General features: G+C 33.7%; 4 protein-coding genes and 1 long non-coding RNA gene across 8 annotated transcripts in view; 4 read left to right on the top strand and 1 right to left on the bottom strand.

The window, feature by feature from the left end:
• Positions 1 to 1,269: 1,269 nt before the first annotated feature.
• On the top strand, positions 1,270 to 4,974 carry LOC104702068 (alpha-dioxygenase 2). Its single transcript, XM_087459249.1, has 9 exons — positions 1,270 to 1,783; positions 1,889 to 2,149; positions 2,668 to 2,817; positions 2,929 to 3,059; positions 3,143 to 3,356; positions 3,458 to 3,831; positions 3,915 to 4,117; positions 4,212 to 4,455; positions 4,556 to 4,974. Exons 1-9 carry the CDS (start codon positions 1,691 to 1,693, stop codon positions 4,779 to 4,781), a joined length of 1,896 nt encoding a protein of 631 aa, XP_087315375.1. The 5' UTR covers positions 1,270 to 1,690; the 3' UTR covers positions 4,782 to 4,974.
• Positions 4,975 to 5,096: 122 nt separating this feature from the next.
• LOC104702067 (mitogen-activated protein kinase 15) lies at positions 5,097 to 8,806 on the bottom strand. Its single transcript, XM_010417882.3, has 11 exons — positions 8,302 to 8,806; positions 7,807 to 8,215; positions 7,572 to 7,699; positions 7,380 to 7,439; positions 6,824 to 6,973; positions 6,478 to 6,633; positions 6,193 to 6,330; positions 6,035 to 6,108; positions 5,839 to 5,940; positions 5,479 to 5,704; positions 5,097 to 5,384 (listed from the first exon to the last, which is right to left on the bottom strand). Exons 1-11 carry the CDS (start codon positions 8,551 to 8,553, stop codon positions 5,310 to 5,312), a joined length of 1,770 nt encoding a protein of 589 aa, XP_010416184.1. The 5' UTR covers positions 8,554 to 8,806; the 3' UTR covers positions 5,097 to 5,309.
• Positions 8,807 to 8,965: 159 nt separating this feature from the next.
• On the top strand, positions 8,966 to 11,448 carry LOC104702066 (nucleolin 2-like). 2 transcript variants are annotated; one of them, XM_087460268.1, is made up of 8 exons: positions 8,966 to 9,376; positions 9,494 to 9,545; positions 9,699 to 9,796; positions 9,999 to 10,100; positions 10,206 to 10,396; positions 10,501 to 10,704; positions 10,786 to 10,884; positions 10,996 to 11,448. In XM_087460268.1, the coding sequence occupies exons 4-8, from the start codon at positions 10,032 to 10,034 to the stop codon at positions 11,009 to 11,011; spliced, it is 579 nt and encodes a 192-aa protein (XP_087316394.1). In that variant the 5' UTR covers positions 8,966 to 9,376; positions 9,494 to 9,545; positions 9,699 to 9,796; positions 9,999 to 10,031; the 3' UTR covers positions 11,012 to 11,448. The 2 variants fall into 2 exon arrangements, with proteins under 2 accessions (XP_087316394.1, XP_087316393.1); XM_087460267.1 differs by having other exon boundaries at positions 9,269 to 9,376; positions 9,699 to 9,901.
• Positions 11,449 to 12,503: 1,055 nt separating this feature from the next.
• LOC147941658 (uncharacterized) lies at positions 12,504 to 13,483 on the top strand. Its single transcript, XR_015562333.1, has 2 exons — positions 12,504 to 12,643; positions 12,758 to 13,483. It is a non-coding gene; the product is annotated as an uncharacterized LOC147941658 (long non-coding RNA).
• Positions 13,484 to 18,114: 4,631 nt separating this feature from the next.
• Positions 18,115 to 22,220, top strand: part of LOC104702065 (putative serine/threonine-protein kinase SIS8) — a 5,675-nt gene continuing 1,569 nt past the window's right edge. The window contains exons 1-8 of one of the 3 annotated variants that reach the window (XM_010417878.3): positions 18,115 to 18,483; positions 18,689 to 19,354; positions 19,506 to 19,940; positions 20,062 to 20,165; positions 20,388 to 21,547; positions 21,627 to 21,667; positions 21,791 to 21,859; positions 21,964 to 22,064. In XM_010417878.3, coding sequence (XP_010416180.2) covers positions 18,866 to 19,354; positions 19,506 to 19,940; positions 20,062 to 20,165; positions 20,388 to 21,547; positions 21,627 to 21,667; positions 21,791 to 21,859; positions 21,964 to 22,064 — 2,399 coding nt within the window. In that variant the 5' untranslated portion in view covers positions 18,115 to 18,483; positions 18,689 to 18,865. Of the gene's footprint in view, positions 19,355 to 19,505; positions 19,941 to 20,061; positions 20,166 to 20,387; positions 21,548 to 21,626; positions 21,668 to 21,790; positions 21,860 to 21,963; positions 22,065 to 22,220 lie in introns of all 3 variants that reach the window. The other 2 variants (XM_010417879.2, XM_019227800.2) reach the window with 2 other exon arrangements.

Genomic DNA, 22,220 nt, shown 5'->3' with positions numbered 1-22,220 from the left:
ATTTTAAAATAGTAAAATATTCATTATAGCCTTAATAATATAAAGTTAATTAATATATAAGATATGTGAAATTAATAAAAATCAATTCAAATTTATTTTAATAGATAGATAAAATATATCTAAAATTAACTTATTTGTAAATACTCTCTAAAATATAAGATATGCAAGAAATATCTTTAAAAAGATCTTATGTAACTAATATATTTTGTAATCATAAATAAAAATAATATATATTTATGAAAATAAACTATCTCATGGATTACATTTGTTATTTAAGAAAAATTATAAAAATTTCATTTTTAAAATACAAAAAAGAAGCAAAGAAATTTCAATTTATATTTATATTTTCAAATAGTAATTACCCTAAAATAAATATATGAAACTCTAAAATTCAATAATTACAATTTGTTGACTATATTAATAAGTAGTTTTTTAATTTATTTACTACGAACAAATCTTCTATTGTAGAAAGAAATAAATTATATGTCAAAAAATCTGAGAAAAGCACAAATTTTAGTTATTTTCTTATCTAAAATTTTTGGACGATAAATTTTTTATAATTGTTAATTATTTAAAAGAGAACAGTTATTAAAAATTTACCGGTAGTGACGAGATGAAACAGGACGGGATGAGACGAGATGTCTTTGTCATTCTAAAATAGTTACGCATAGTTTATATACATGCAATCGTCCAAACTAAAACTAAATTAAAATCTGATATTTGGATTTAATACCTTTAAGCATACCACTATCGTTTAAAAACTTCAAATCGATCATTGTATATCTCTTACCGTGTAAAGGGTTAACGATATCTAAACAATGTAATTATCTAAATGTGTTTTAATATTTATCATGTAAGTAAACCAAATATACTACTCAACATTATTTAAAAATTTGAAGTTATAAAAAATACATAAATCAATATGTGTTTAAAATATATGTAAATTAATTACAATATCTGTAATTTCGCACTATAGCACGGGTATCACCTAGTATTGTATTATTGCATGTTTTTGTAATAGAGAAATATATGATCCATATTGATATTAAATATTAATAGCGTTGGATCATAGTCAATCCATGCATTATTGAGATCATATCCACCCGGCCTTTTGTGGAAAAAAAAAAAAAAAAAATCCACCCGGCCAAGTAGGATTTTAGAAAGAAAAAAACTATACTATCCATCAATTGATATTTCTACACTGTCTTAATTTCAGTCTAATCTAATAATGCAAGATAAGAAAAAGGTTGATCAAACAGGGAAAGAAATATAATTCCAGTTGACAAAAAAAGAACAGGGAAAGAAATATCCATAATACATAGTCAATTATTTGCAGATATTATTCTCTTTTTATATAAGTCATTCCAATAATGTGAATTTTATTTAGGAATAATATCTTAATGAAATGTCTTAAGTCGTCACTCCCTAGTCCACATACGATTCTCGACGACGACGCGTTGACTTCATTAATAGAATGATATTTTCTTTTGTTAATGTATTTTTGATTTTACATACATACTACATATGTAAATGTGAGTATGCGTGTGGGTCTATATAAATACATGAGAGTAATCGTGTGAATACAACCATTACAATTGTGTGACTATCATTTAAAGCATAAAGCAAACACATGATCCAAAGACGGATAGGGAGATAGAAAAGAAAAATAAAATAACAATCAAGGCAAAAAATGGGTTTCTCTCCATCTTCTTCATGGTTTCTTCATCCTCAGCTTCATCATGTTGTTTCCAAGATGTCTTTCTTTGATGGCTTTTTATTCTATGTATGTACATCTCTCTCTGTCTCTCCAAGTATACAAACTATGCTTTCCTCTCTTTAAACAAATCATATTGGTTGGTAAAAGTTTATTATTATGATATATTTATAGATTGTGCACTTAGTGGACAAGTTAGGATTGTGGCATAGATTTCCAGTGTTGTTGGGAGTGGCTTACTTGGGGTTACGAAGACATCTACATCAACGTTACAATCTGATACATGTCGGTGAGATCAACGGTCAGGGTTACGACACCGATGAGTTCTGTTATCGTACGGCTGATGGCAAGTGTAACCATCCCTCCGACGACTCCATCGGCAGTCAAGGCAGCTTTATCGGTCGGAATATGCCTCCCTCTACTTCTCAGTACGGCGTAAGTTTTTTTTCTGGTCTCCTTGTAATCACTTTAACTTTGATCAAATTTTTAAAATATATGGAACTGAAAAAATAGCAAAAAAATGAGGAAAAAAATAGTAGCCGAATGAAACACTAGAACCAAAAATTTTGTGACGTGTTTCTTTTTTAATCTCTCTACTTAAAAAGATATCTTAGCAATCGTGATGTATTGTATTCTTTTGTATCGATAATTTTTTTTGTCTGCTTTTGTTTTGATTTTAAGTGTTTATTTTTTCGTCAATATTCGTGTTTACATAAAATCTAGAAAAACAACAAAAAAGTCTTGGAAATTTTTAGTAGTGGGTCATGGGCACTGGGCACTGGGCACCTCATGAGAGCCACCCTAATTGTTTTTTGTTTTTTGTTTTTTTGCAAGGTTAGCAATTCATCTACGACATTATGTTATGAACTTATGGATATCATTAGTATGAGTAAATTATAGAACGGCTGCATACATTTTTTTTAGGTTCACTAATTTATAATGTATCATGACAGATTTTGGATCCACATCCAAGTGTGGTGGCGACAAAGTTGTTAGCGAGAAAGAAATTCATAGACAATGGGGACCAGTTTAACGTGATAGCCTGTTCTTGGATCCAGTTCATGATCCATGATTGGGTTGATCACTTGGAAGACACCGACCAGGTTTTAGTTATTTTTTTTGGGTTGATATTAACCTTTTTAACCTCAAAATTTTACATTTATTTCCCCCATACTTTGGAGTATATCTACTAATTAGGTTCTTAAATCAACCAGATTGAGCTTGAAGCTCCAGAAGAAGTAGCTAGTGGATGTCCATTAAAGTCATTCAAGTTTCTCAGAACGAAGAAAGTTCCCACCGGTGATCACCACAAATCTGGCGCTGTCAACACTAGAACCCCTTGGTGGTACGTATATCAATCATAATCACTTGCTTAGTTTTTGTTTATTTCTCATCCGATTAATTTTATAAATAATCTTTTGGTGATAGGGATGGGAGTGTAGTATATGGAAATGACGAGGCTGGCATGAGAAGAGTTAGGGTTTTTAACGACGGAAAGCTAAAGATCTCGGGGGATGGCTTGTTGGAGCGGGACGAAAGAGGTGTTCCCATCTCCGGTGACATAAGAAACAGCTGGTCAGGTTTCTCTCTGTTGCAAGCTCTATTTGTCAAAGAACACAACTCCGTCTGTGAAATGCTCAAAGTAAGTCTCTTGTTTGATCACTTTATCACTTTATCATGTTAGTCTCTTGTTTGTTTTGCAAGCAACATCTCTGTTTTTGCTAAGTTTTAACATTAAATCAGGAACGGTATCCAGAGTTTGATGATGAGAAACTTTACCGGACAGCTAGACTGGTGACTGCAGCGGTTATCGCCAAAGTTCATACAATCGATTGGACAATAGAACTTTTGAAGACAGACACACTCACTGCCGGAATGAGGATCAACTGGTATGGGTTTTTAGGGAAGAAAGTGAAGGACATGGTTGGAGCAAGATTTGGTCCTATACTTAGTGGATTAGTTGGTCTGAAGAAACCGAAAGATCATGGAGTTCCTTATTCACTTACCGAAGAGTTCGTTAGCGTTTACAGGATGCACTGTCTTCTGCCAGACACACTTGTCCTCCGAGATATGAAACCTGAGAATGTAGACAAATCAAACCCTGCAATAGAACGAGAGTAAGATCATAGACTTTTTGGTACACTTTTTAGGCCTATCCAAGCGCGGTTTTTTCTTGACCTACAAATATTCTTTTTAACAGGATACCAATGACGGAATTGATCGGGAAAGAAGGAGGAAAGGCCGGTTCAAAAGTCGGGTTCGAGCAGTTACTGGTTTCAATGGGACACCAATCTTGTGGTGCGTTGACATTGTGGAATTACCCTAATTGGATGAGGAACCTTGTGGCTCAAGACATCGACGGAGAAGATAGACCTCACCTTATAGATATGGCTGCCTTGGAGAGTAAGTCCAAATCAGTGCTTCTTCTTCTCTACTAAATCACCAATTTTATCCGATTGAAAGATCCACTGATTTTATTTGTGTTTTTTTTTCTTAGTTTATAGAGATCGGGAGAGAGGAGTCCCTCGATACAACGAATTCAGAAAGAATCTGTTGATGAGTCCGATCAGTAAATGGGAAGAGTTGACAGATGATGAAGAAGCTATCGAGGTTTTAAGAGAAGTGTACGGAGACGATATAGAGAAGCTTGACTTAAACGTTGGATTGCACGCAGAGAAGAAGATCAAAGGATTCGCCATTAGTGAAACTGCTTTCTTCATCTTTCTCCTCGTTGCTTCCAGGTTCTTAAAATTTTAAAATCAATTCAATGACTACATTTATTAAAAAAACAGAGGCTTTTCTTGCGAAACAAGAAACTGACTTGACTTCAACATTAATTAGGAGACTTGAAGCAGATCGTTTTTTCACGACAAATTTCAACGAGAAGACGTATACTAAAGAAGGATTAGAGTGGGTGAATACTACAGAGACTTTAAAAGATGTAATAGACCGTCACTTCCCAAGCTTAACCAACGAATGGATGCGATGTTCGAGCGCCTTCTCTGTCTGGAGCTCGGATCCTAACCCAACCACTTGGGTTCCTTTGTACTTCCGATCCGCTCCATAGGCCATATAGGTCATAGCCGTCGAGATGTCACGTTGCACATGTGTATTAGTGTCACGTGGTTCCTTGGTATATTTTTGGGGGCACTGGTATTGTGTACACTCGTACATATGAAATAATTATATTAGTAGAAGAGGTTTAGACATTATTGTCTTTGGTTGAATAAACGGTTACTCCAATTTCTCCTCGTAGAAAATGTTCAACAGAAATTTTCTTAACTCCCTTAATTTTCTAAATCAATTTAAAAGCTTATGTGTGAATACGAAATAAGAAGTAACGTAACGGTTTAACCCGCAAAAATACCCAACTCTTTATACATGATTCGGAAATTGATTTTGATTTTGATTTCGAGTTATGATACAGACAAAGTTACATCGGTAACCAAGTGTTATAATCACAGCCCCCTCGTAGTATATTATAATACAATAACCAAAACCTAAACCCCTGAGTGAGTGAGAAACCAAACTTTTGCTTCTACAACTCCGTAAATAGGGGAACAAAATAAATTAGACAAGAAAAATAAAAGAAACACTAAGAATTGTGTAAAGATGCAACTTTCACAGCCATCTCAGCAACAGTCTCATCTTGTTCCTCTGCTATGGGATCCTGCAAGATAACACAATAACACATAATTTCTCGCACAAGATCAGTAAATTACAAACATTCAGGCGTCTAAGAAATGGGGTTTCTCTTCGTTTACCTCAGTTTTGGTTTTTGATTGAACACCTATACATTTAGAACCACTGATGCTAGAGCTTTTCATCAGGTTGCGCGCACTATACCCTCCTCCTCCATTTTCTGTACCTTCAGGTTGTTGTGAAGCTTTGGGACTGTCTAAGGTTGAAGCTACAGCAGCTGCTGTTCTTCTCTCAATATCGTTGCTGCTTTCTTCGACTGTTTCATTCTTGGATGTAGGAACTCGCTCTCTGAAACGCAATACAATAACATCAAGAATGCAGGCTAGTTCTTAATTTCGAAAAGACCATCACTTGACTGATGCAGAGACAATAGTTTTAATTCAAATGAAAGAAACTCAGAGATTTTTTTTATATGTTTGTACCTTGGTAAGGAAGCATGCTGTCTCTGAAGTGCGTTACTTCTTCCTCCCTGACCTTGATTTTCTTCGAGATGAGCAAACTGCCTCCTAAATCGATCTACCCCACTGCATCGGCAAAGAATAATGTTTTCCTCAGCCAAGTTTCTTGAAACTAGAACAAGTAGTAACTTGTGAATGTGTATTTGATCAATTAGCCAACCTGGGGTACATGAAGCTGAGCTGATTGCCACCACGAAGGTATTCCTCCAGCATCTGAGGATGATATTCTAATATCTGTGTTTTTTTTTTAAGTAATCCATTAGAAAAACGAACAGAGGAGAAGCAAAAACCAAAGAAGAGATGTAGAAGGGTCATCACCTCTCGGTAAATTAACTCTCTGATATCATCCGTCGTCAATTTCTTTCTCTCAAACTCAAATTCAAGCTTTGAAATCGGCTGTGTCGATGGTTCCCGCTCTGAACTTGACAGACCACTGAAGTATGGATCAGCTAATGCCTGTAAATACAGAGATTAAGGATTTCAAAACAGTAAACAGAGAACTGTAGTTTGTTATTTGAATTTTCATTATCCTCCAGGTTCTGCCTCGACGTGCCCTGTAGTACTGCCTCATGTACAAATGCATATAAAGATTCTGGTTCTTACTTCTTCAGCAGACGGACGATCTTTTGGATCAAAGGCAATCAGGCGTTCCAAAAGGCGGAGGGCGGAAGGATCTGCTTTAGGGAATTTTTTAGAGAATGGGACTGGTTGTTTTTTCCTCATGTTGCCAAGATATCTCCTCGCCTTATCATTTCTGATCTGTCAATTTGAAGATAGCATATTCATTTATAATGCAACTCAATATTACTTTCACTGATGAAATAATGTTTGATCAAATAGTTTTTCTACTACTGGATAGTCTTTTTCTTCTTCCACAGAAAAGGAGAGCTACAGCTCTAGCTGTTATAATCTGAAGGACAAAACGACCATCTCAAATATTGTAACTGACCTTTGATATCGCCTCTGGAGATGGAGTGCCAAGAAAATCGGTCATTATATCCAATTGGTGAACCACGTTTTTTCCAGGAAACAACGGCTTCCCTAAAAGCATTTCGGCAAATATGCAACCAACACTCCAAATATCAATTGCAGGGGTATACTGGATATAGCAAAAGTAGAGTAAGCATTAGATAATTAATTAACCCTGAAGCAGAGGCCGTAATACAAAAGTGGACTCAATAGGAATACATCATATTCTAAGAGATAACGGATGAGAACTTCGCATGGAAATATACATTGCACGAAAAAACAGAGCTCTATACAAGAAAGCACATGCTAAGGTCTTTCCAAAGAACCCCTGACATAATAAATATTGTAGATATTAGACTGAAACACAGAGCAGAGATCAAATGAAGGTGATCAATGAAGAAGAAATAACATAACCCCCAAGTAAATGACAACAAAAATTGAGCCAAGAAAAATAAAACACAGAAACACATCTTCCTACATCAGTAACATGAAATAAAGAAGATACAAGTCTACTCTGCTGAGAATTATAAGCTTACTTTGGAGAAAAAGGATCCACAGAGTTCAGGGGCACGATACCACCGAGTAGCGACATAATCCTATTAAAAAAAAAAATAAGTTGGTAAAAGTGAGTATACACTAAGCACTAAAAAGAGAATGGTGCTCTAATGCAACTGAAGCCTAAGGAACAGACTGCTTTTCCACAGTGTTGGTGATAGAAGATGACTCACAGTCCAAAAAATAGCGGTAGGGGCATCATTAAAGGAAACACGAGCTAGACCAAAGTCACAAATCTTCAATTTGCAATCAGCATTAGCAAGAATGTTCTTAGGTTTCAAATCCCGATGAAACACATTGGCTGCAAAAACAGAGAAAACGTAGCTGTGTTCAATAACCTTTATTTATCATAATAACACACAAGTGAAAGAAAAAAAAAAGAGAAAATCATAAGAGAACTAAACTAACCAGCATGAACATACTTCAAACCACGGAGAAGCTGGTACAAGAAAAACTGATGATGATCAGGAGTTAAATCATCATTAGCTTTAATAACCTGATGAAGATCAGATTCCATCAACTCAAAGACAACATAAACATCTCGAAACTCTCTACGAGAAGGAGGAAGCATGATATGTTTAATCTCCACAACATCAGGATGAAGAAGCAAACGTAACAACTTAATCTCCCTAAGGATCCTAGTCGCATCAGAGATATGATCAAACACATCGTTGATCTTCTTAATAGCAACTCTTTCTCCAGTGTGAGTATCAATAGCAGAACCAACAACTCCGTAGCTACCTTTGCCAACAACTTCTTGAATCTGATACCTATTTGCTTCTCCATACTCGGTGAAGAATTCAGAATTAGGTATTATCTGAAATGAAACCAGATTCATCCATCATCATCAATCAAATCAGATTCAAACAATCAAAAATCACAAAATTAAAATCTATAATATACCTTCTTCTCCATAGGTAAGTGATTTCGTTTGGGAACTTTAATCTGCTTTAGCTTAGAGGGATCGAAATCTTCAAAAAAAGTAAGTTTCGTAAAGTCTCCGTCGTTGTTAGGGTCGTCGGGAATAGAAGAAACGGTGGGAGGATGGTTGTGAATCTGATCGTGATGATTATTTGAGGAAGAGGAAGAAGAAGGACGGCGTTGAAAAAAAAGCCAACGACGAACACCGTCGACGAGATTGCCACCACCACCCATCGATTTAGAGAGGCTAAATTAGTAAATAATAATAACAATCACAGATCTTTGTTTGGGAGGGGGTTTCAGATTTTACTCTCAACCAAGCGTTTCTTCGTTATTGATTCCACATTATTCGCTGATTTTTTTTTTTTTTTTTTTAATCTCGGAGTTGAAAACATGTTCTTCTTCTCTCTGTACTGTTTTTTTTTTTAATTTATTTATTTTTGTTCCAAGTCGAAATCTTGCAAGAAAGAGAGAGAGACGCGCGCAGGAGAAAGAACCAAATTGGTTTGATTTTGTGGTTTAAATGCTCGGTTATCCTGAACCGGCGTACTGATCGTGACACTTTACTGCCTTTTTGGGCGTTCGCGTGCTATTTAATGGGCCTTAAGCCTTTTTTTTCTTAAATCCGGACGACAGCGAAATATTCAAAAACATTTTACTCTTGAAGCATTTTGGGACAACAAAAAAAATTGTTCGAGAGTAGTGATTGGACTAGTCAGGAAGCTTTAAGAGCACATCAACCCACGATTTTATGATTGTTGAGACTATCTAAGGTCAACAGATGAAGTGAGCTGGTTATATATTTGAAGCTAAATCAATGAGTTAAGAGTAATGAGGGAGCTAATTAAGGAAGCTTCTAGAACAGAACAACAATTTGAGAGACAAATATTAATATTTTTGTACAAGTCTATATATATAAAAAAAAAAATTAATATTACCTAGGGTTTGTTTGACTCTCCTCTTTCTATAGAAAACGTAGCAGTCGCTGTGCTCTTTTTCTACTCAACTTGTCTTTACCATGGAAAAGAGGCTCAAGAAATACTCGACATCCACCGATGTATAATCTTCTTTCTTTCTTATGGCTTTATTCTTTGTTCTTCTTCTTTACTCTACTCTGCTTATGGTTTGTTCACAATTCGAGTACTGTGCTTTGTCCTTGTTTCGGATTTTTTAGGTTGAACCAGTTCATCATCATGCGCATAAGGTCACAAATCCTTTGCATAAAGGTAAGATTTTTTTTTTTTTTTTTTTTTAATAAAGAGGTTAAAATATTGATCTGTCAATCTTCTCTTTTTTTTTTTCTTTTTTTTTTTTTTTTGTGAAGAACGATCATGACGGTATCTAAATCTTGCTTTTTGATATGTTGATTGTAACGCTAGCTACTAATAAGAGAGAGCTGAATAATTTGGAAATCGAAGAAAAACGGAAGAAGCAGAAGAAACACAATGAGAGATCTGAGGAGGTCTGCTTATAAGCTGTGATATTAATTTTTTCATCCCTACAAACTTAAACTTGCGTTTTACAATTGAAAGTTTTTTTTTAAAATTTTGTTTGGAAGATGCAGATGGAGAAATATGAGAAGGTCAGATTCTACTACATTAAAGACTTTCCCCTCACTTTCAACTTTCACTCGTGAACCTATAACTTATATGTTTTTGTGTCGCTTTCTTATTCTGTAGGAAATAGAAAAATTGAAGAAATCTTTGAAAGAGATGACTGAAACAATTAAAGAACTACGGCAGATTATTCAAACAAGTGCCGTTTTACCTTTACCGTTCAGAGTATATTGTTTTCTTTTTCTTTTCTTTCATCATCACATGTTCTTTCTTTTTTACAAATATATTGTACAAGTTAGTTACAAAGAAGTCTTGTTTTTTTTATAGCAGAACCGTGAAGAGTGCAATTACGGAAATAAAGATCATCTGGGGCAAAATGATCACACCCTTTTTTGTCAAGGATTTGATATTTCCGTTCCTAGGCATGAAATCAAGAGCGCATTGTGGAAACATTTCTCTTTATGTGGAAAGGTCACAAGGGTTTATGTTCCCATAGAGTGTGCTACCGGTGTTGCCTTGGGGTTTGTGAACTTGGTTCCTCCAATTTGTTACAAAAACACTCTCAAGTTACATGCAATTTAAACAGAAAAGATTTGACTTCATTATTTCTTTTTTCTTTTTACAGTTTTGCTTTTATTGATCTGGCAAAACATTATAAAAAGGGGTTAAAACTCAATGGAAGTTTCTTGGGAGGACGGAAGCTCTGTGTTATGATTGGCACAGCTAGAAAGGAATTATTTGGCCTTGATGAGGACTTTGCAGGTTGTAAACGTTGCCCTCGCTATAATCCATACAGAAGAAACTTAACCTACCACCATGAAAAATACAGGTACATAGATAAATTTATTGATGCTTCTTGATTACAGAGTCTGTGTAACTTGCCACTAATTCGGGGCTCTTAATTATTTAGGCAGTGGATTTCGTCGCTTCCAATGGTTGGCACTCGCTTTAGCAAAATTGGTCGTTTTACAGCCATTATTGGCAGGCTTCACGGGCACGGCACCGTTTGGTAGGCTTTACAGCTTAGTATTGGTCGTTTTACCGTTGCTGTTACTTGCTTCTCGACCAGCTACATCAAACTATTTGCGAGAAATTTCAGTGTTATTGTGTTATCTTGCAGGATCAAACTTAGATGAGACGCGACTGTTGCTGAGATAGCTGTAAAAGTTGCATCTTTACACAATTCTTATCATGGTACCAAAAGAATTGTAGGCGTAGCAACAAGTTTGGTATTAGATTAGATAATTACAGAAAGAGACGGTGTATCAAATTTGGACATTCGAGTTCAAGCTTATACCGTCAATTTTTTGGTTTTGCTGTCATATAAATGATACTTGGGTAAAGGTAGACAACTAGACATAGCTTAGTTGCAGAAGACTTGAAATCCTTGTGTCACAAGATTATGATAATTCAATAATGGTAGACGTAGCTTAATAATAGCTTGGTTTTATTGACCAAATTGGATTTTCATTTATGGTTTAAATGCTCGGTTATCCTAAACCGGCATACTGATTGTGACACCCACTTTTTTTTACGTTCGCATGCTATTTAATGGGCCTTAGCCTTTTTGATCCGGACGATAGCGAAAGATGCAAAACGTTGATATATCTTTTTTATTTGTGCACGATTTTTTTTTAGTTTTTTCCTATACACCGAGTTAAGTACATTTTAGTCTACAGTCACACACATATACTACAGATTAAACTCAATAAAAAAAGCAATATCGATCGTATTATCTTTTTTTTTCTTTCTTAAACGGTATTATAGTTATCCTTCTATAGTTGAGGAGGTATATGATTTCTCTTATGCAAGGCTTTTGAATGAGTGATGGATGATTAGTACTCAGGAAGCTTTAAGAGCACCTCGCGATTTATGATATAGGTGAGTGAGACTAGGGTCAACGGGTCCAGGTCGACGACTTGTTGTGGTTCGACGAAGACGTAAAATTATTAGATAGACGTTCCCGTGCGTCGTTTTCTGACAGAATTTATATATGTACTATTGTTTGGTCGCCATGTATTCATTTATCTTAATCTTACATAAAGAACTTCCGTTATGCCACACGTACAAACCAAATGGTCAAACCATATAAGGTGTGTAAAATCACCCCGAACAAGTTTTGGCTGCTCAAATCATAGTTAACGAGACTGAAAGCCAAATCCAAATACATCGATGAACATAATAGTCGGACTTCGTATGAAATATATGCAACTTAATCTAGTAAATCTGTAAATGATAACGCTTCTTATATATAATTAGATCTATGAAGAAATCAGATCATAATTTTGTTTTTTCGACTTATCAATTTGAAAGAAAAACCATTCCTGAATATGTGTATTGACGTCCTAAATTCCTAAACTACCAATGTAAATATATATAGTACAAATTAACTGATTATAATAACATTAGCTAGACTTTTCATCAATGGTTTTACGTTTTCTTAGCAAAAGTAACAAAAAAAAAAGGATTAAACAAGAAAAAAGTGATAGGTGGGGAAGTGGTCCCCAACACCAAAAAAATGTGTGGCTGGCACCCAATTGGAATGCACCAAATTCTTTTATTAACTCCCAAAAATAAAATAAAAACAAATAAAGAGACTATAAAAGATTGTTTCTTTTCTGATTGGATAACCATGACGTAGCATGCGTCACCAAGATACCCTTCGCGCGTTGCAAACGAATGTTCTATTACGGTTTTTATTTTATTCTTTTGACCTTTTAATCTCTTTGCCTTTTGGCCTATTAAACTCTTCTTTACACACACGCAAGGTTTTTTTTTTTTTGAACGTAAACGTATTTTTTACATTCATAGCGTTAATCACATCTTACTTTTTGTTTTGAGGGTTTTAATGTTTTTTTTTTTTTTTTTTTTTGATAATTCAGGGTAAATCCCGATGCCTATGAAGGAGGCCGAGACTAATCTCTGGAGGAGGTGTAGCCCATGGATAGACCCTCTCTCCGAGTATTCAAATGGGCAGTAAGCAACGACCCATATTCATGTGGTCGTAAGCAAGAACCCATATCCATGTGGCCACATAGTAAATGGATAGCAATTCCGCATCTGGGGAGAATTGATCTCTGACCTGGACCAATATGACAATTCTTCCAAACAAATGGGAACCACTAGCCCACCGTCATGTGGTTAATGTTAAAATTTATACTCAAAGAGTCAAAAGTTCTAGTCTTCTAGAACCTTTAAGCAAGACTTAAATAGCCAAAATTACTTTTTTTTTTTTTTCCCTTTCAATAGTATTACGCCAAAATACTCGAATATTCATCTTATAGCTTTTGGCTATATAATTTGGCTTTTTACATAATGAATCAACAGGAGGGTTGAGTGGTGACGTGTATATTCTAGCAAAACAGATCTTTTAAATCTCAAGCCGCTCAAAAATTTGAATTGTTGGCCAACTACTATTCAGCATTTAACATTCTCCAATCGTTTTCCTCCATTTTCTATATTCAGATACATCTCCTTTACTAAATTATTTTAAGTGTCATTGTCATTGTTGCAAAAAAGAAGATAACTTATTTAAGTGTTCATACGACATTTGAAGGGGGGATGTATATGAAAATCAATGTACATATTATAGTGTTTACTTTTTTTTTTATTTTACAGTATCCCTATCATTCAAGTAGACAAAATTCAAAATTAAATATTCATATATATATATATATATATATATATATATTTGATCAATTAGAAAATTACAGTAAAACCTCTATAAATTAATAATATTGGGATGAAGACGTTTTATTAATTTATAGTGATATTAATTTATCTATAAATTAATAATTATTATTTTATAGTGTAAATTAATAATTATTAATTTATAGATATATTTTTAATTGTTTATTTTTTTTTAAATTATGAATTGGAACAATTATAGCAACATAAGATTAAACTTTCGGATGTTATAAATTTTATGGTTTAGGAATTGAACTTGTAATATTTATAAAGCATTATTGACAATAAATTACAAATACTATAAACAAATTGACTTATACACATGACATACATAAATTCAAATTTATGAATAATAATAATATCAATTCTCATATTTTAATAATCTGTCTAATTATCAAATTGTAAATGATGCATATCTAAAAATTAAAACTTTAAAATTTAATTATTTGTATGACATGTTATAAAATATTTTAGAGATATCATTATAGTTTGAAAATACAACATTACAATTGTTCTATAGAAATGAGTTTTAGGAGAAACATGCACTATTATAAGTTTTAGGAGAAACATGCACTATTATATCAGTATATATATATATATATATATATATATATATTTACATGATTATTAATTTATGATATTATTGGGACCATATTTTACATTGAGATTTCAAAAAAATTATTATCTTATTATCTAATCGAATATTGTTAATTTTTACACTGGCCTGATTTGGGACCAGCAAAATTTATTAATTTATAGTGATTATTAATTTATAGAGTATTAATTTATAGAGGTTTTACTGTACATAAAAATCAGTTTTCAGCAAATAACCATACATACACATTGTTGGAAAATAATTGCAGACTTCCATTCCCATAAGAAGTTACCTACAGTGTGTGTAACGTCTAGAACAAAGTTACCATAAATCATAAATGTAACGTTGTCTTAACCTCACAATCGTGTGGACACTATAGAGTCAATCGAAAATATTATATATAAAGTGGATGTAGGTCGACCATTGGCTTTGAGGCTCACAGCTCACTCCGTCCAAGGGGATACAATGATTGACATAAATCATACATGCATACGTGTGGTCTTCCATCTTTTGACATAATATATCTCTAGTTGCATCCATTATATAAATGAATTAATATTTCTAATTATATAGATGATAGTAAGTTGAATGATCGAAGAGATAATGGTGTCTCTCGCGCAGAGCAATTACTGTATTTTAGAAAACTAAATGAAAAGAGAGTTCCCTCAAAAAAGGAATATATAATCGGTTATGTTACCGTTGTCTCCTACAAAAAATAAGACCGTTAAATTAAACCAAGAAAACATCAGACATAGGTCGGTTTCCTTGACTAATACTGGTATATAACTAATTACTTACGTGTAAACAAACTAATACTAAAAATACATAAATACTTAAACTCATTAACTTGTTGAGATCACCTGCATATTGTTATTACGTGGTTCACCGGACACTGTATTATAAAATTATTAAATTAATCACGTGCATAATAGAGTTATCCTTTTAAGCGAATATTCAGTTAAATTCTCATTTGTCTTCCATAGAATTGACAGCTTAACAATAAGCCATTTCTTGTCATTCTCAATATAGAAAGTTATTGGTCTTAATTGCTGTGACATTAATGGTTATCCTTTATGCCCAAAAGAGATACACTAAGATCCAAAGGGTAATACTATTTTTATTTATATATATATATATATATATATATATATATATATATTCCAATGAAAATTACAGTAACAAAGGGACCAAAAGCCTTGTGATATATTGTTTGGAAAATTGGGCAAATATTCTCTATTAGACTAGTGCTTCATTACAAAGCTTTTATTTAGTCCAATAACATCTCCAAAAATGTTGCAGATGAATCATGAATTGAAGTTGATAAAAATCGTATTACCAAAAAAACTTTCTATTTTTATAACTAACTAGGTTTTGAACCCATGCTACGCGTGAGTTTATTTGATATATTTTGATAAAAGTTATATATAATTGATTACGGTAATAAAATATTATCTCATAAAAAAAATTAAAATTAGTACTAAGGAAAAAATTAAATTCAGATACATAATTTTTTAAAATAGAAAAATCAGTTGTGTTATAAAATCAAATATGATAAAAAAAAAATCATAAATTTAACTTGACGTCCAGGCGAGGCAAATCAAACTGATGACCTTACATATCCTAAACCATTTTCTTTGACCACCAGAAAAACGAAACAATTTTATAATCATGAATTTAACTCGTTTTCATATTTAATTTGATCGCTACCACCTATGTTTTCGTGTTTTTTATTAAATGTTTTCTTATTCTTCATATTCTTTCTTTTCATTTTCATTGTCAAATTTTGTGTTAATTGTCATCGTAACTTTTACCGTTTGGTTATTCGTTATACTTTTTTTCTTCTTCTTCCTCGTCAACTTCTTCACATTCTTCCACTGAAAAACCTTTTTTTAGACTACCACACAACTTGTTAACCCATCAAACTCCAAGAACAAAATCATTTCTTTTCTCATAAAATTTGTGAAATTCATGATTACTAGCATAGTCAACACATGCACCCAATTATTGACAATTTTATCCATATACTTATTTGGTTTTAGATCCACGCGTTTAGAAACTTCTCGAACCAAAATCCTTACTTGGTTTATAATATTTTTAAAACATAATAAAATATACTAATAATTATTTATTTAATATGAATCATATGATATATAGAAATATGAGTACACTATAAGAACATATTAATTATAAATAAATAATATCGATTATATTATATCATCAAATAAAATCAACCGTATCATATTATCAAATAACCGTAACCATATATAACAGTAACCGCTTGAACCGTTACCGTATTTAAACGTAACCATTTAACCATTTGTTAAACGGTTCTGGTTAAGGTTACAAAAATTTCTAACCATAACCGATGGTTAATAAACCTTAACCGTGACAACCGTAACTCTGATCATGTCTATGTATAGCTAATAAAACATGTGTGTTTGTCGTCCATCTTTCTTCTTTAAACCTCAACATTTGACTCAAACATCAAATTAAGGTCTTGCGATGTCAATCCTTCTTCCTTAGACCCAAAAATAAAAAATTAATGAAAGAATATCAACTCATCTATAAAATCATACACAAAAATATGTTTTACAGCTCATAAGAAATAAAAAGCACAAATGTAGATAAATAAGATAATTTATGTTTTGCATCAATATTTATAATATTTTAAACTTTTAAAAGGTTTCGAAATATAAAATTTGAACCTTTTAAAAATTTTCAATATTTATAATATTTTAAACTTTTAAAATTTAAAACTTATAATATTTAAAAACTTTTTCAAAGCTAAAAACTTTTAAAAGTTTCAATATTTATAATATTTAAACTTTTAATTTTTTTAAATATTATAGTATTTTTTTGAAACTTTTTAAAGGTTTATTTTGATCAAAAAAAACAGATCAAACCAAAGAAAACTTTTAAACTTGGACGCATGATAAATCAAGCTTTCCTGCTCATTCGTTGTTGGAAGCATATTAATCTTATTTATACTGGTTCTAAACCATTGTCTAAAAAATTTCTAGCCTATGTGGGATATTGTGCTTAATTCTTTGATTTTCATAAATTTAAAATTTTCCTTTTTCTAAAAAATTCTGTAAATTTAAAAAATATTAATGAATGACATGTCAAATCATGATAGATTGTTTAAAATAATTCTTAATATAGAAAATTCTGGAAATTGTATAAAATGTTAGTAAGTGATATGTCAAATTTCTATTGGATGTTTAAAATCCTATGTGGACGGCCTTAGAACCTTATAGCTTCTACTTTTTATTAGTATAGATTCAAATAAAAAATTTATTTTTGAAATCGGTAGCTCAATTAGTATTTTTTTCACATTTCAAGAATAAGAGTTTTAGAAATTTTGTATTCGAAGACTAATAATAGCGAAGAGACTATCTTAATCTTATTTAGTATTTGGAGTACGAGATTTTGAGATTCGGCCCAAAAAAAGTTTTCGTATTAACAAAAACAAATCTCGTAATTTTCTCAAGTGATATACCTTTATAAAATATAAAAAACATTAATGAAAAATAAATGGAGAAAATGTCGTTAAAATACTGAAATTTACATTTCTTTGATTTAAAGCATGAACTTTTCATCTGGTGGAAAAAAGTTATTTTTTGTTATATTCTAAATAATTCACCAACTCTTTGACTTGTTCTTATGAGACATAATGTTAAGTGACCAAACGGAAAAATGATACATGCTTAATTAACCGTTAACGAAATTTTATTAACAAAATAAAATGATGCTGTTTAATCAGACCTAAAACTTCAAATTAAAACTTGATTCTCATTTTCTCCAAATTAAAAACTCTAGATTTGAGGGTTTTAGATTTGATAAATGATGTTGTTTTGTTATTAACGGGTTCATGATTTAAATCAACAAAAAAGTAAATTACAGGATTTTAATGATATTTTACCAAAAATAAATAGGTGTAGATTCTATGCTTTTTATACAATAAAGAAAAGATAAACCGTTTTAAACGCCTCAATCGACGTCAAGTCCTCCTGGTCTTGGTTCAATTTAACTATGTTCCGATAAAATCTTTTTGGTCTTCATCTTTTCCAATCTTTTTCGTCTTCTTCTTCTTTTCAAGCTCACGCACTAAGCTGAGTGAAAAAAGATACGCCTTTTTCCCCCATTTTTTTGCATGTCACAGTAATTCACAAACCCAGAAAACAAAAATATACAAAGAAAAAAACAAAAGTTTTAATTTCTTCTAGAGAAAGAGCCACTCTCTCCACTTCTTTCTTTGTCAATCTTTTTAGACAGAGAGAAAAGTGGCGTAAGAGAGAGAAATAGAGAAAAAACAAGTTGGTGAAGGTGAGAATTTGCGGTTCATATCAGTACAGAGAAATTGTCAGTTATATATGCTTCTTTTTTTTTTTCTCTCTTTAGCTGCTTTAGAACTGAGTGGGTGTGTGCTTTTAACCATTTTCATGATTTGTCAAAATAAAAAAAGAGTGTTTTTTTTTTTTTTTTTTGGCTTCACTAGCTCTCATCAAGTTCATGTTGTTTTGAATTCCAGGTAAAGGGTCCTCTGTTCCGGTGAAAGTTTTAAACTTTCGACGGTGTTGATTGAAATAATCTGACGAGTCGTTGATTCCGGGGAGGAATTAGGGTTTATGAGAGTAAAGGAAGAAACTTTTGGATTTTAGGAGATGGAGATGTTTTAAGAAGAATCGGTTGATCATTGCTTAGGAGTATGAAGATGAACATGAAGAGCTTTCTTAAGAAACTTCATATCACACAGTCAGATGAAGCTCAAGGATCAATTAACAAGTCTAGCGATGTGTCATCATCACCGAGGTCTCATCACAGCAGCAATAGCCCTGAAGTCAAACCCTTTTCTGGTTTATCCAATTGGTTAAGCTCTGTTGGTCATAGAAAAAGCCCTAGTCCACCTAATTCTTTCAATGCCAAGAACAGAGCCGCCAAAGCCGCTAATGATAAAAAGGCTGTGGAACATGGTGATGATGATCATGTTGTTGTTACTGGGTCTGAACGTGTGGAGCTTCAGGATTTAGGATCCAAGGATCCAGCTATTGAAGAAGAGAATCAGATACAGTTGGCTTTAGAGTTAAGTGCCAAAGAGGATCCTGAGGCTGCTCAGATTGAAGCTATTAAGCAGTTCAGTTTAGGCTCTTCTGCTCCTGAGAACTCTCCAGCTGAACTCATTGCTTATCGATACTGGGTAAGCACTGGATTCAATTCTAGTTCATTACCTTTTTCTTTGGTTTCTCTGCATTACATAAACTCTTTAATTACTCCCAAGAACTCTCTAATTACTTGATCAGTCCAATTGACAAGCTCAAATTATGATTTGTTCTTGTTTGCATTTACAGAATTACAACTGTCTTGGATATGATGACAAGATCTTGGATGGTTTTTATGACTTGTATGGAGTGTTGAATGCATCAGATAGAATACCTCCTTTACTCGATCTTCAAGGGACACCTGTTTCAGACGGTGAGACATGGGAAGCTGTTCTTGTGAACAGAAGTGGGGATTCTAATCTGTTGAGACTTGAACAGATGGCTCTTGATATTGCCGCAAAATCAATATCAGTTTCTTCCTCTGGTTTTGTGAACAGTGAATTGGTTAGGAAACTGGCTATTTCGGTTGGAAATTACATGGGTGGACCAGTTGTGCATCCTGATAGCATGTTGAGATCTTGGAGGAGTTTTAGCTACAGTTTGAAAGCAACTCTTGGAAGCATGGTTTTGCCACTTGGTTCACTAACTATTGGATTGGCTCGTCACCGTGCCTTGTTATTCAAAGTATGCACTTCGTCAGCTTTTTGTGGTCTATTTTCAATCGAATACGTGGGCTGACATGCCCTTATTGACTTTTAAGTTTATATTATTTTTTATGTCTCGTTCTTTGTATGAAATTTTGTAGGTTTTGTGTGATAGCGTTGGTGTTCCTTGTCGGATAGTCAAAGGACAGCAATATACCGGTTCTGAAGATGTGGCAATGAACTTTATTAAGGCTGATGATGGCAGGTAAATAATCACACTAATGTGTATCATCATTCTCCTTTCAGTCATGTATAGGTTTATGTACTCTGCTGTAGATAAAATTTTTATGTGCTATATTTAATAGGCATAATAGCATATGTACCTATGTCGATATGGAGTTTAGTATATTATCTGCATCTCCTAAAGCTAAACTGAGGCTTGATGAAAGAAATGTTGAGTTATATGCAATGCAATTATGAATTTCAGGGAGTACATTGTTGATCTCATGGGAGATCCAGGCACGCTCATTCCAGCTGATGCAGCTGGACTACAAGTAGACTATGATGAATCTGCCTATACTGCTATTCCTGGAGACAGTGGTTCTATTCAAGTAGCTTCTTCCAGCAATGGGGTTGAGAGTTCATTGGAAGAGAATGCAGAGCTTCGGGTTGGGGAACATCGTTCTAGTACCAAGAGTTCCAGGGAGAGAAATCAATCCGGAGGAGGAGGCGATCTCATTGTTCATCCAAATATATCTAAGGAAGATGTTAAAAATCAGACGGATGTTGAAAAGGCTCCAGTTCAAAACCTCCCAATCAGGCCTATTCATTCTTTTACCCATATGAGATCACCTTCTTGGACTGAAGGTGTTAGCTCCCCAGCTGCGCAGAGGATGAAAGTCAAAGATGTTTCACAATATATGATTGATGCTGCCAAAGAGAATCCACGGTTAGCTCAGAAGCTTCATGATGTATTACTTGAAAGCGGAGTTGTAGCTCCTCCCAATCTATTTTCTGAAGTCTATTCCCAGCGATTGGAGGCAACCGTTGAAAGAAAAATCCCGACTGAAGCCAAGAAAGAGAAAGGAAAAGATTTAGAGACAGCTCAGCAAGGAAGACACCAAAACGATTTTGGTCCAGTGCGGTTTTTGCCACCATTACCAAGAGTGCAACCTAAAGCAAATACACATGATCAACGTGATAATGGCAAAGTTGTAAGTCAGTCTGATTCTCCGCATTCTGAAGCTTCTTCGACAGAATATGCCAGGACCGTTCCTGCTGCTGTAGCTGCAGCGGCTGTTGTTGCATCTTCAATGGTTGCTGCTGCTGCCAAGTCTGCAAACTCAGACTCATCCACCATAGAACTTCCTGCTGCAGCTGCTGCCACGGCCACTGCTGCTGCAGTTGTGGCAACAGCTGCAGCCGTGTCCAGACAACTTGAATTAGCCTCGAATAGCGATGGCGATGCTGGCTCTGGTGGACATGAGCCTCAAGGTAGTGGGGACTCTAATCTTGGGCCAAATTCAGGGGAAGAAAGAATATCTGACAGATCTGTTGGCAATGAAAGTTCCAAGTCTGACTGTGATGATGTATCTGATTGTGAGATTTTGTGGGAAGAAATTACTTTGGGAGAACGTATTGGACTTGGTACTGACTTATCATCTATTATCTGCTTTGGTGTAACTACCTCTACAATGAATTAAATAGTTTACCTCTTTTGATACAGGATCATATGGAGAAGTGTATCGGGGAGATTGGCACGGGACTGTGAGTATTATATTTGCTTTTCTTATTTCTTATTTGAGTTAGACTTCATGGAAATGGATGAAGAAAGAGTTTAGCGATTCCTTAGATTGAGTTCCGTGTTGTTGAAACTGTTGAACTTGGCAGGAAGTGGCTGTCAAGAAGTTCCTTGATCAAGATCTATCAGGAGAAGCATTGGAGGAATTCAGAAGTGAGGTATTAGCCATCTATTATCTTCTAACCTTTTCTTTTTTTTTTTCCAAATTTTCCATGTTGATAGTTTTATATCAAACCCTTCTTATATATTCTTGTGATGCAAGGTCCGAATCATGAAAAAGCTTAGACATCCCAACATTGTTCTCTTCATGGGAGCTGTGACTCGGCCACCGAATCTCTCAATTGTTACAGAGTTTCTTCCTAGGTAATACTATGATCTTTGCAAGATTTCATTAGTTTAATACAATTCTCATGGCTACAACGACATTCCATCTCCATGTTCATGAGGCGCATGCCTCTGTTTTTCTCTTTTTGATACAAACTATTTTGTGAATCTTCTTTGCATCAATGAGTGTTGTTT

The sequence above is a fragment of the Camelina sativa genome, chromosome 7 (genome assembly GCF_030686135.1).
Source record: "Camelina sativa cultivar CO46 ecotype springtype chromosome 7, ASM3068613v1".
In the NCBI taxonomy this organism is placed as follows: domain Eukaryota; kingdom Viridiplantae; phylum Streptophyta; class Magnoliopsida; order Brassicales; family Brassicaceae; genus Camelina; species Camelina sativa.
Note: the sequence above shows the minus strand (reverse complement) of the source record. Positions and strands in the feature narration are given on the sequence as shown.